A 14233-nucleotide genomic window follows, 5' to 3' on the forward strand; every position below is an offset into this window, starting at 1 on the left:
TCACTCTGGAGAATAGGAGAGGTTTTTCCCCCCTTTCTTTCCTTTAAGACGTTAGCCTTTTTCTCAGACTTTTTAAAGACCCATTCATCTACTCCAGAAACTTAATTTTGATGATTTTTGTCTGTGTGGAAGCATGAGGCGCCTGTCTTGCAGTGTAGAACATCTCGGTTGGAGGCAAATGTTGGCAGGGACCTTAATTACAGAGGTGTCTTAGTTCGGCATTTTGTGAGGGGCAGCACGTCCGAGGCCTAAGGGTCTTCCGCAGAGAGAAACACCTTCAGGTGTTCTGAAGGCCTTCCCTCTACACGGAGCAGCGGAAGAGAGAGAGAGAGAGAGAATCTAAAACACTGCCTGCAGATCCGTACCATACCTCCATTATATAGTCACCATGCATCTTAGAGTCTCTTGGGACACTTGTCCAATGACCAAACAATAGCTCTTGCAAAATGTCGCGGTGCTAACCATTGGCACACTGGTGATGAGCTACAGAGTTTTTCCCCTCTTCTTATGCTTTTCTCTACGTTGTGACAACAGATATAAATTTTCTTATAAAACAATACAGAATGGAGGTTTTAAAAAAAAGTCTTGCTCCTTTTGAAGTGGCATTTGACTCTCGAAATGTCTTCTTTGCTCTGCTTTGGGCAGGGTTGTGGTTTCAGCACAGATACTCACGAACCAGACTGGTTGGGTGAGTTCTCACTTAGCTACTCAGGAGCTTGCCTGCCTCAGTTCGTGTCTTGACCTTTCTCGGTACCAATTTCCTCATGGGTCAAATGGAGATATTGGTGGCCCCAGGAAGAAAGGTCTGGAGATCAACTTCCAAGAATTGTCCAGTGAAAACCCTGTGGATCACAAAGGTCTGACTACTAACTGGCCAACGGCACAGGACTGGGAAGTGTCTTTCTCCATTGTGCATGGGGTCACCATGTGTGGGGAGCTGGCCTGACAGCAGCTGACAACAGATAGCACTCTTTGGGGAATCCGATACCCATGTATCTCTGAGAGAGCGCATTCCCTAGCACTGAGGGCCTCCTCACTACTGGGTCTTACCACTGTTACTCATATACTTATTGTATAGAAACCAAACTGAGTAGAATAAGCCCCAGGGATTGTTTCTCAGACTTCACAAGATCCCGTCCCATCTCGTTCATCCTCAGTAAATCAAGTGCCTACTTCCACATTCTGTGTCCTCATCAGGCAAAAGGGAGTCTTCTTAGAAGAGTGTTCCTGGGACACAGACGTCTCGCACATTAGCCAGCACAGAGCCAGAGACCAGCAGGCATCTGCTTTGTTCACTGAGAGTGCTGTTGGGGAGGCCTGAAGGGAAGCCAGACTGGGTGTGCTGGCTAGGGAGTAGATGCCAAAGACTGGTGTGGTTGTGGCCTTCACGTTGCTTCTCTTCCCTCCTACACTCTGGTTCTCAAGCATTCTGACTTAGGCTGACATATTCTAGTCTCCCTCCAAATCTGAGGCGTCACTTCCTTGAGCTCGAATCCTTGGTATTCTCTGACCCTCAGCCTCAACACTGCCAGGAACTCATTATAAACACATGATAGACCACTAGGCGGGTAGCATCAGGTCTGAGAAGCACTGCTTTACTCTACTCCAATTTTGAAAAGAAAGCCATCAAGGCTTAATCTAGCAAAGTTAGTCTTTGGGAAGAAAATTTGGAGGTTGAACCACAGACAAGGGGGTGGGGAGAGACATCAGACTGTGCAATACATGAAAAAATAATAATAATTTGTAAATTATCAAGGGTTCATGAAGGGGGGGGGATGAGGAGTAGATACCAAGGTCAAGTAGAGAGAAAAATGCTTTGAAAGTGATGGTGGCAACATATGGACAAATGTGCTTGAGACAATGGATATATGTATGGATTGTGATAAGAGTTGTACAAGCCCCCAATAAAATGATTTAAAAAAAAAAAAAGAGCCTCAATTCACAAAGTACTTCTCAGGAACAACAGCTACAAAGGTCTCTGACATGAAAGTGTACCAGTGCCTGCTACTGCCTCCCAACATCCACCTAAGGGCCCTCTTCTCTAGTAATGGAGGCAATAATATGGCCGATAGCTGAGCAAATGGCGGCTCTTTCGTAAGGACATGTGGCTCTGGGGTTAAATGAAAATGAAACTATCATAGTTTTTAATTTATAAAATTTTAAAGGATATTATTCAGATAAGGGTGATTTCGCTTGTTTGTAAAAATATATTTATGGTATCTCTACTCTCATTGTTGACCCTGAGGGGTTTATCTATCTTGGATTTCCTGTGTTGCAGGCTCTTATCCGCAGCAGTGCACATGCTCTGGTCTAATCCGATCTGTAAGGTAGAATTGAGGTCATGATAGTTGGGGGGCAGGAAGTACCAAAGAACTAGAGGAAAGCTGTGTGCTTCACAGGTGCTATACTGCACCCTGACTGGGGTCATCTCTTCCTTGTGACCCTTTTGTGAGATGATGTCCAACTGTCTACAGATGGGCTTTGGGTCTCCACTCCATGCACTCCCCACTCCCTCCCCCCACCCCAATTCACATTGGGTATGATTTTGTTCTGGGTCTTGGATGCCCAATTATACCTGGTCCCATCGACACCATCAAGGGTTCGTGAGGGAGGGTGCTCTCAAATCATTTTGTAATTGTTGTGAGGAAGTGAGGGACACGATGGGCTCTTCTATCTCAAAATTTTGCTGACCCTTGATATGGCCAATTCCCTGCCCTTGTCCTTTGGAGCCGGAGCTGGCCAATGAGCTATAAGCAGAGTGTTGTTTGAGGAAAATCGAAAGCATCTCCCCACTCCTTCCCTTCTCATCCCTGCCCCAGCTACTGACTAAAATGTGCATTGAATGACTGGTGATACACTAAGCAAGCCGTAATAGCAAAATAGAAGCAGTCTGGTCCAAACTGATTGCGAGGCCAGGGATGTACTAGACATAGAACATCTCTCAGATCAGGAGGTGCTGGTAGGCACAGAACCCTCCCCTCAGGTCAGAGTTGTTTGACAAGGAACCTACACTCAAGTCAGTGGTCTGATAGACACAGGATCATCCCCACTTCAGGGAGTTAACAGAACGACACCTAATTCACTATGCTGTCAGGGAGCTATTTTCTTGAAATGATTTAAGCATTTGTGATCATGTGAAACAACAACAAAACACCCGTGATGGTTATCAGTAAAAAATATATTTATTTCAAGTTATTAAAGTCAGAAATAAAAAGAATGATTTTTTAAATTACTATCGTGTAATAAAGAATGGAAGAGAAGAAACAAAATGACCACTATTTGAAACATATCATCGATCAAGATAATTAAATCTAAAAATAAATTAGAAACTGTTTCAATAAGGCTGGACCAAAGGCAAGCTGAAATTTTAATCCCATTAAATTCAGATTTAAGGATGGAAATTTTTCCCCCCAGTAAATGTATAGCTCCACTTAAAACAAAAAGATCTAGAGAGTAGCTATGGAGGATTACCTGCTGGACTTGAACAGAGAAATCAGAAGACATAGCACCTATCATATTGGCAATCGTTTCAAAGTTAGTGTGGGAATTTGGGGTTGGCGTGATTGCCAACTGGGCAGACAAAACTACACAGACCAAAGATACAAAAGGCCAATTACATGAACCAAAGATCCAAGGATTGTATACGTTTCATCCAAATGAAGCAGATGTGGATGATAATCCCGGGACCTTGCACTTACGGAAAGCATTGACAAGTGTACTGAATACTGACCAGGAGAAGGGAAACAAAAGCAGCCAGATGGGTGAATTATCAGCTCGCCTGGCAAGGTCCGTTGAACTTGAACATTTGCAAGCAGAATTCCAGCAAAACAGAATCCTGAAACCCCCCAAACTCTTATAATCCTGCTTTCTCAGAACGAGCACCAGGGCCCACACTGGTGGCTGACAATAAGAAAGGCAGTGTGCGTCCTCTCTTGTTCCCGACCCATCCTCGTGACCAGAAGAGTAGCCAGTTCCCACTCTCACGGGCTCCAGCCAGCAGGCAGTTGCCTCCTCCCACAACCTCCACACAGCCCTGCTCTACTTGACATTGGAGCTGCACCCTGTGGATGGGACTCCCGGGACATCCCGGTCAGGGAGCTCTGCACAGTAGACCCTAGAAATACAGGGGTGGACAGCTCGTCCGACTCTGTACACCTGGTGTGGGCAAGAACTCCTTCTGTAATGACCTGACCTGTCTCCAGCTGCCCTCTGGACCCAAAAGGGCTGCTACCAGGAACAAGGGCCTGGATCAGCCATCCTCTGAGCCTGCACACACTGCTTCTGGGTCTTGCTTGGCTCCAGGTAACAACTCAGTCAGCCAGTAGGAATTCCATAAAAGACCAGTCTCTCCCCCTCACCCCAATCCCACCTCTCCTCAGGAATGGCATGACTTATAAAGGGTCCTGGCTCATACTGGGTATGCGGCCCGCCACAGCTTTCTCTTCTCCAATTCCTGCCCCTCCCCACGTTCTTTCCTTCCCATGCTGCCCTCTATTGCTTTTATTTCCAAATTTTTTTAGGAATTCTGGTGGCAAAGTGGTTATGCATTGGGCTGCTAACTACAAAGTCAGCAAGGCAAAGCGGCTGCTGAAAAAGATGTGACCTTCTCTCTGGTAAAAAGTTACAGTCTTGGGACCCACAAGAGCCCCTCTACCCTGTCCTAAAGGACCGCGGAGAGGAAGTCGATGACTGGCAGTAAGTGTGGAGGTTGGGATCTCTCTTTTCCTCCTTTCTTTCTTTTCTTCAATTTCTCTTTCCTTTCCCCCCACCCCTTCTTTCTTTTTCTTGTATCTTAGTTTATTTTCTTAACTATGTTCTTTTAAGTTTTTCTTTTTCTACCTTCCAAGTGTTGCTTGTTGAATTTTTATTTTCCCCTATTTTCACTGGCCTTGCCTTTTCAGTTCTTATATTCTTTGTTCTCGTTCTCCTTGGCCTGCTTTCCCTGCTTATTTAGAAAAAATAAATATGATGTTTGCTGTTGGTGGTGGTGTTTGTTTTCTTGTCGCACCTGACAAGAGAAAGCCACACTGCCTGCAGAGCCAGCCACACCTGAGCCTCCTGCAAAGGCCACGGCCACTCTCCTGGATCATGTGATAATTCCTAGAAAGTAGTCAACACCAGCCCAAACCAGCCTCCACTGGGCGACGTTAACAGCAAACAGAGAACTGCATACGCACATTTTTCTAACACCAGGAGACAAGCAGTGAGTACTTAAAAACAATACAATCTACAATTACCAATCAACTACTAATACAACGCCACACTTTCTCAGCAATAACAATTTCAGTTCACATGAAAAGACAGAGCCAGAGGGCTTCATCGGGGCAGGGGTGGGGATGGTCTTAGAAGTCTCTGAGGAAATATGGTAAGCAAGATGGAGACATGGAAACAGAAAGGAGTAAGGTAATGGGCTAAGTGATGGTACAATAAAGGGATTGTAATGGATGAGCTGAAACAAAAGGTTCATGAACCATGAATGTAAAATGATCACCTGCTCTGTGAACCTTTCCTCAATTCATAATAAAAAGGTAAAAACAAAACAAAAACAGTGTGGATGAAGGCTAAGGAAGCAAGTCTGTCTTTTGCTCTGTTGTGGATGGGAGTGAGCAGGGGAAACACTTGCTAACAAGTAGAAGAACAATGAGGCGGTCTTGCTCCCATAAAGATTTAAAGTCGTGGAAACCCAAAGAGGCAGGTCTACTCTCCTATGGGGTTACTATGAATCGGAATCCACCCCATGGTAGTGACTTTGGTTTGAATGTCTCCATGATCCTTACAATGGATCATGTCCGTATGGGAGATGCACAATGGAAAAGCAAGACAGAAGAATTAACTGGGAGGTTTGTCAGAGCTATAGTACTAGCAAGAACCACTGAACATCCCATAGACTGCTGGAACGCAAAAATCGGTCTGAAAAAGAAATACAACCAGATGAATTCTTACAAGTCTCATAGGGACCTGATAGCACAGAGCAGAACTGCCACCCTGGGCTTCCCCGACTGGCACGCCTTGTGGCAGCAGAAAGTCCAGTCGGTCTCCCTTAGGACAGCTGTGGTTCAAACTGCTAGACTCAACGGCAGTGAGTTATTTTGTTTTTTAATCCTGATAAGCGAGAATAGTGAGACTTCATCTTGCTTATTTGGAACACACCATCAGAGAACACAAATTGCTAGTCAAGGTCAACAGGCTTTGTAAGGCAGAGGGCCAGTGAAACTCTTCTGTGGGACAGGCTGACACATAGCTACAACAATGAGCTCACACATGTCAAAGATCATGAACATTGGGTGGGAGCAGTCAACGCTTAGTTTTGTTATGCATTAGGCTGCCGCGCGTCCATGTTGATGTTACTTGCAACATATCCAACATTCAACCTATGCACACTATTTAACCTAATAATTTCACTGCAAGGATATTACCCTTGGTTATACTTATAGACGTTGACTAAGATAAAGGATGTAAAAAAGGATGTCCATAGCACTGATAGGTCTTAGGAATATGGGAAGCTAGAAAAAAATAATCCCTGTCTAGGAACAAGAAACTGGCTAAGTCCATTAATACGACAATATTATAAGGCCAGATGGCCACTTTAAAAATGGCTCAGATTCATAGGTACTGCTAAGAAAGTAAGATTTATTGTTGAGTTAAAAATCACAACACAAGGCAGGGTGGTGCTCCTGTTTGCATTAATTTCTGACACATACATAAATTACTTTCTGGAAAAATAAAATGATAGATAGGATTTTGACTTTTCCTGTGTACCTATTACCGTAAGTTTTAAAAAGTAAACAAAATTAGGCATGTTGAGGTATAAGAATAAAGACAAAAAAGTAGTAGCAATAAAGGGGAAAAGAGTGAGCAGGAGGCTTCTGTGTACAGATTTTAGAAGAGACAAATCTAAGGCAGATATTGAAAAACGAAAACAAAACTGACTCATGACAAGTCTCCAGGGCAGGATCAAACCGCCCTGAGGGTTTCTGAGACTGACTCTTCACAGGGGTCGAAAGCCTCATCTTTCTCCCAAGAGAGCGGCTGGTGGTTTCAAACTGCTGACCTCGCAGTCAATAGACCCACATGGTACTACTACACCACCCAGGATCCTGTGACAGATACTAGGAAAGTAAAATTGATAAAGTATTCTCATAAGGACCGAGGCGGGCGAAGGGATCTGACGGCCTGCTGGGTGATATGCAGGAAAACCTCTGACCAAGGTAGTTGCTGTCCCAGGTGCTCTGGGGACCCCTGTGACCGAGCAGAACTGCCGGGGAGGATGGCCGACAGGGCCTTCTCCACTGTAATTTTGCCAGGGGCACATCCCCAGTCTTCCTCCTGAGTGGTCACTGCAGGGTTCAAACGGACAAGCGCTCAGTCAGCAGTCTGCCTCCGGTGCCCCCTCGGCTCCTGAGAGATCGGCTACTCTTGATATTTGACTGAAAATGCAGCATAGCTTCATGAACGAGATTTTTCCTCTGAATTTTTCACTTTGATCAAAGAAAAAGATAAAGAAATGACTCAACTATCCGTGGAGGTTGATTAAACAGTTTGTCCTCAAACTAGAAGAATATGCAACACTTTTAAAAACCATAATTGTATATGTATGGATTGTGATAAGAGTTGTACAAGCCCCAATAAAATTATTTCTAATAATAATAATAATAAAATTATTTTTTAATTATTTCTAAAAATAAAAAAATGAAAACCAGAATTGTGATAACTATTTAATAATATAAGGAAATTTTTAACCTGAAAACAAGCAACCAAACTCCTTTTATAGCATCAAATCAATCTTATTAAACACGTTTACATGAACCAAAATATTAATACTAATTTTTGGTGGGGTGGTGGGATTATCTCAAAGCTCAACTGCCACATAGTCAATTCCAAATCGCTGAGAACCTGTGAGATAGCACAGTCCTGCCTCTGAGGGTTGCCAAGCCCGTACATCTTTACGGGAGGAGGAAGCCTCCGCTTCCTCCCGGGGAGCATGCAGAGGTTGCAAACTGCCGAGCTGGCAGTCAGCAGCTGTGCCAGTGCACTATAAGGGCGCTGCTGGGACTAGACATGGATAGTTTTTGTTTTATTTTTCATGAATTTTGCATTGTATAAATTGCTTTTATAATCAGAAACACTGAAAGGAGGAATAAAAGAAAAAAGAAACTGTACAGGTGAAAGAACAATTTGGGAGGAAGTAAGGGTTCCAAGGAGTGTTTCTCCTTGGAGCCTTAATGCCATCAGTCTTTCGGAGGTGACCTGGAGTCCAGTGTGCACTGCAGGTAAGTGCCAATGGCAGAGACAATTCCCAGGGGACGAAGTCAAGAGAGCAGAAGGGCTAGAGAGACGGCATCTTTTGTGGCGAACATTTGGGTTGATGCATTATGTAACACTGCCACCTAGCCACGGCCAGTCTCTCTTTCCAGTCTCCTGTGGAACGACTGGGTCTGTCTACTCTCCTAAAGTTAGTCCTGGTCACCCACTATGAGTTGGAATCCACTCGAGGGCAGCGAGTACTTTCTGGTTTTGTTTTACTTTATCGAACTATTAGATCTACACCTCTGAAAGGAGTAGGGCCTAGAAAACCTGAGCCCCAGGTGAGTGGAAGGCTTGAGTCTCTCCTGGAAAAGTGGACATTCTTATGCCCACCACAGTGCTTCCTAACAGCATCTCCGGGGCCCAGTTTGATTAGAGTCCAAGGGTCCTCAAACTTTTTAAACAGGGGGCCAGTTCACTGTCCCTCAGACCCGTTGGAGGACCGGACTATAGTTCAAAAAAAAAACTATGACCAAATTCCTATGCACACTGCACATTTTGAAGTAAAAAAACAAACGAGGCAAAAACACCTGGTGTGCCGGATAATTGTCCTAGGCGGGCTGCATGTGGCCGGCGGACCATAGTTTGAGGAGCCCTGGTTAGACACTGGCATGGCTGCCCATGGGCTATGTCTTGAGACAAGAATAAACAAGGAAAAAAATCAGACCAAGAGTAGGGGAGATAGATGTGCTAAGAAAGTGTTCACAGTAAAGTCACCCCCAGGCTCGGGTGAGGCCATAAAGGGAGGACGAGCCTGTGTGGCTGATGGTCCACGGTACCGCAGCACCAGGGAAGCCACATGCACTGGGGCCTGCTCCCTGCTAGGTCCCAGTCTGTATATTATCCAAATGCTACTCACATGGTCAAAACTTCCCACAAGGGCCCCTTTTATTCCCACGTTGGAATTGTCTTCACTAACTGCCCAGGCAGTCCCATGCTGGAGGCAGGTGGTGATAAAAGGAAACCCCAACGAGGCAGGGTCCCTGACTCCCTACACTGTCCCACCCACCCCACAGCCCCCTTCCATTTAGCCCCCTTCCATTCATCTCCTCCTTGGTCCTCAAGAGAGAAGATTAGCTGGGCCTCACAAAGGTGGCCCAAGGGGCAAAAAGGGATGGATTCAACTCCCTCCAAAAGGGGACATTGGGGTACAGCCTCGATCATCTTATTTTAGAAAGTATCCTTTGGACCTAGGGTCCTTGAGCCTGAAACCATCAATACCCAGGTTAACATCAATAGCAAAACACATGTAAATCTCCAAAGACCACTAGGCCAACAGATACTGAACAGAGACAAGGACCTTCCTCCTAAACTGTAAGCTGACCAGAGACAGTGTTCCCCCTGGAACCAGCCCCAGACTGAGAAAATAATTTCTGTAGGGTGGAGTCACCCACTTGTCGGAGCTGCGTTATAGCGCTGGGTCACCGAGACACCTTCCTCAGCCCTGCCACAGCCTCAGCCGCCTGCCTTCCCCTGCCCTCTCCCTCACAGCCTCATGGTCCTGCAGGTCCCACTCTGCAAGCTCCCCTGTGCTGGGGCTCACCCCTAGGAGGATTCCCGAGAAATCAGATCTTTGGCAGAGATGGTCCTTAGTCAGAAAACGTGCAGGAAAGTGAAGCGGGGAGAGGGGGCACCCTCAAAATCCTGTTAATCTGAGAAGTGGTCTCACTCACTGCCCTGGAGTCAATGCTGACTCATAGCGACCTTACTGGACAGGGTAGAACTGCCTCCCGTGGGTTTCCAAGACTGCAACGCTCTACAGGAGTAAACACATCGTTCTCCCGTGGTTTTGAACTGCTGACCTTGTGGATCACACCCAACTCCTAACCACTCTGCCACCAGGGCCGGTGAGAAGTAGTCTATCTGAGGAGAGCAGTGAGAGAGCCTACTGAGCCCTGCTGAGTAGAGTGTGAAGAACACCTTACAGCATGCAGGGAGGTATCTGGAGGAAGTGAAGATCAATCATTTTCCTTCTGCCTTTACTACTGACAGAACAAAGTGGAATCAACACTCTGTTGTTGTTGTTATGGTCCACCAAGTCGTTTCCTACCCTCGGTGCCACACAGTGAACCACGGCTGGGGCCCACACGATCCCACAGTGGCTCTTGGGTTTGAGCCCCTTGTGGCAGCCACTGTGTCCATCTATCTTCTTGAGGGCCTTCCTCGCAATCAGAGCCCAGAGTTTCCGAGTGTTGGTTCCAGGAGCTCTAGCTCCATAAGCTTTGGGGAAAAGGGTGTTTTATTAATCATATAAATTTAGGAGGTGTGAGGTTAAACAAAGTGAACAGATTGATTTAGCACACCCTGGCCTCCCCCATGTCCTGCTGAGCCTGCAGTGTCACCTATGCAGGGACAAGAGGCCACGGCCTGCCTTCCTGCTGCGGAGCACCCAGCAGGGCCAGTGTTCTGCCGAATAGCCTTTCAGAACTGCGAGGCGTGTGTAAAACATGTGACTCAACTTCACATATGTTGAACGACAGGGTTTTTCCTGGAAGAGTCTGAAGAGACCAGCTCTGCAGACTTTCAAGGAGGCCAAGCAGACGCGTCGAGGGAGCCCGGAGTGAAGGTGGGAAGGGGATACAGCCGGAGCTCTCCTACCTTGTCATCATCCTCACACGTCATGACGTTGGAGAAGGGGATCTCGGCCTTGAACATCTTCCGGCAGTGCATGAGCTGCACTAACAGGTAGCAGACCGTTTTGAACTTCATCCTCTTGGCTGGTTTTATATCGGAGAGAATCAGTCCTGGAAATATCTGTCCAAACAAGATATGATAGCAAAGAGAAATATGATTTTTAAAAGGCAGAATATGCACCGACTCTTTTGCTGGGGATTTTGTGATTGGCACACAGCTAGCAGGGGACCAGAGTGCCTGAAGTCAGCCCTTCAGGTGTCCGCAGAGAATCCAGACATCAGGATCCCAAATCTAAGACCTAAGCACAATTGGGTATGCTAGAAACACAGGTATATACAAACTGACAACCCGATATTTCTCAGCAGTCCATTTCCAAACTATACCACACACCACTAAACACCACAGGGACGCCTCTGGAGCCTAGGGCTGAACAGAGGGAAGTATGGGACTTGGGTCAGTGTAATACCACTTCATGCCCCCAATAAGTCTATTTAGTTCTTAATATAAGGTGATCAGATTTTAATATTGGTAAAGTGGGACAAAAGCGGGACACCATTGATAAAACTCATATCCTGGCGAAATAGCCACATGGCAGTCAAAAACCGTATACCCTAGCTTGTCGTGCATTCTTTCCAAAAATCGGGACTTTTTTAAAACGCCGTGGGATGTGGGGAAAATTGTTAAAAGTCGGGACTGTCCCGCCAAAAGCGGGATATCTGGTCACCTTATCTTAATAATCTTCCTAGCCCACAGACGGGACAAGTTGGAAGTCACACAACTCCTACCTCCGCCTTTGAGAATGCTAATTCTTAAGATAAATAGCCAAAACAATGCCCCTAATAGCATCTAGCATTCTCTCTCTTCCCTCCCCAAACTTCATCTCTGTGAACCCCCAAAGATGAATCAACTCACCTCCATGGCTTCTCTCAACCATCGGGACCTGGACTCACCCACACTTGCCCTCCACCACAGTCTTCCGGCAGTCCTCAGGAGCTCCACCCACATCTCACCTGGCTTTTATGGACGGGGCTCCTGCATGTCCCCGAAGGTCCGGGTGCCTCAGTGCTACTCTGACACCAGAGACCCCTCCTTCCGGCTGTTTGTGCTAACCAGCCCCGGAAGGCACAGGGTGTCACGGGAAAGGAGAGCTGCCCAGAGACCAGAAGAACCTACCTCAGAGCTTTCCTTCTAGACTATTTTAGAATATAAACATATACAGATATGCATATATTTGATTTGGGAAGTTGGGGGTGATACTTTTTAAATAAAGGAGCACTGTGATTTCTCCTCCTCCCTTATGTCTTTATACCTAGGCCCCGTTACCTGAGCAGTCCTCTCTGAGCATATATGTGCACATACCCATATGAGAGACATGTACGTATACATGTATGTAGGGGCATGTATTTGTATATGTATGCGTGTACATACATGACAGCATACATGCCTTGCCTATGCTCATCAATAGGCACACTAACGAGGCACACTCACAGTAAATTCTACTCAGGGTTTTTTCTGTATCCCCTTTCCTTAAGGAGAGCAGTCACCTGTCCCTGCCAGCCCGTGGAAAGCTAGCTACGTCTTGCACATTTTTCAGGGACTCGGTCTTGAATGTGAACAACCATTCTACTGTGCAGCTCTGTACTTAACAAATATATATATATTTTTTTCTTTTTTTACTAGAAAGAACAGTTGCCTCTGAGGAAATAGAATGGATAGAACTGTGTAACCCCCAAACATATATTCAAGCCTAACCCTAACCATGCGGCTAGGATCCCATCTGGGACAAAGTGGGGAGGGCTGTGGCACGTGCAGGCTGCTGAGCACCAGGGAGGAGCTGGGAAGAGACAAGGACCTTGCCGCCGAGCCCACAGAGCAGAGGAAGTCGTCCTCTGGAGTGGAAACCTTGAGTTCTGGCCTCCTAAACTGCGATAGAATATCTGTGTTGTGTGAGCCACCTGCTTGTGGTGTGTCCAGCAGCACTAAGCCGGGAAAGCAGCGAGGCAGGAAACCAGAATGGGAGGAGATGGAATTCTTCCGATGGACACCTGGACCTTTTTGCCATGGATATGGGCATGTGGTACCCATATGCCCAAATACTGAAAATGTGAGATGTGTTCCAAGTCCAGTTTTCAACGCAGGAGAGCATCTCTCAGGTGGGCCAGCAGGAGAGCTGGCCCTCAGCATTCCAAGTGCACCAGCTTGTACTAAATCACCCAAAACCCACCCGCACGCAGGCTTATCCTGTGGCTTCTCCTGCCCCCGCTGCCTCCAAAGCTACCACCCATCTATTCCTTCCAAGAAGGTCTGCTCCCCAAGGAGCTTGACTTTGATTCAACACTCAGTGAACCAACCATTAATGATCTGGCTGCTTTGTAAGTACTGGTGCTAAGTTGTCCCCCTGGCTGCCCCTTCGGCATCATCTGATGGAAAGGACACCTGCTTTGGTGTTTTGGTGTGAAGCCAAACAAGGAATCAGTTCTTGTTCTAACAAGTGGTGTGTGGGTGTTCTAGCACCGCCTGCCGTGGTGAAAGGGATCCACAGTTAGGTCCAACACTGTCCTGTCCCGGCTGTGGAGCTCCGTTCTGCTTCTCGCCATGCCGAGACCCTAGGCAGGGCGATGAGATGCCCTCCATCCAGACACTGCCCGGATACGGCAGCACCAAGTGGCACATGAGACAGGATACTGGTCCTCAGGTTGCTGGCCCAGCTTCCAGCGCTCTGCTAACCGAGCAAGCCTCCACCTCACACCGTGAGGTTTTTAGGATGTCAGAATTCGCCGTGGCAGCTGAGTCCCGGGTCTACTCTGACAGACTCTGCCAACCCCCACCCGCCTGAGCCCTCCTTGTTCTTACTCACCACAGCCTGGAACCCAGATGGTGACTGTAGATCAAACCCAGTCCTCGGCATTTCTTCAACCTACAAAGAGCTTCCCCACCTCTGCCCTTGCTAAGAGTCACATTAAGCCAAGAAGGTGGGGGGCAACATGATCCTTTTCCGTGAGTGGTTCTGTGGAGGCGCTGCCTGAAGCACAGCTACACGCTCTCCTGACAGCCTTGCCCCTGCCCTCTCTGCCGCCAAGTAGGCTCTATCCCAACGGGAGCTTCCAGGCCTTGTGAAGCCGAGCACAGCGGGTGGGGGCCTGACAGAATGGCTTGAAAAGCAAAAAGGAGGAGCACTCTGAAACAAGGGGGCACCTTCGAAAAGTTCATTATCACATCATCTTGTTTTCCCATGAACTTTTTGAAGCCCCGCCCCACCTCATATAATTATCTCTTTGTAAGCATGAGGCCACTA

General features: G+C 46.9%; 1 protein-coding gene across 1 annotated transcript in view; it reads right to left on the reverse strand.

Annotated features, from left to right (window-relative positions):
* Positions 1-14233, reverse strand: part of ADCY1 (adenylate cyclase 1) — a gene marked incomplete at its 5' end in the record, with an annotated part of 246252 nt that overhangs the window by 73694 nt on the left and 158325 nt on the right. The window contains one exon of the mRNA XM_004708178.2: positions 10903-11058. Coding sequence (XP_004708235.1) covers positions 10903-11058 — 156 coding nt within the window. The remainder of the gene's footprint in view (positions 1-10902; positions 11059-14233) is intronic.

Source organism: Echinops telfairi, unplaced genomic scaffold (assembly GCF_000313985.2).
Source record: "Echinops telfairi isolate 266 unplaced genomic scaffold, ASM31398v2 ScPeMD7_7;HRSCAF=31, whole genome shotgun sequence".
In the NCBI taxonomy this organism is placed as follows: Eukaryota; Metazoa; Chordata; class Mammalia; order Afrosoricida; family Tenrecidae; genus Echinops; species Echinops telfairi.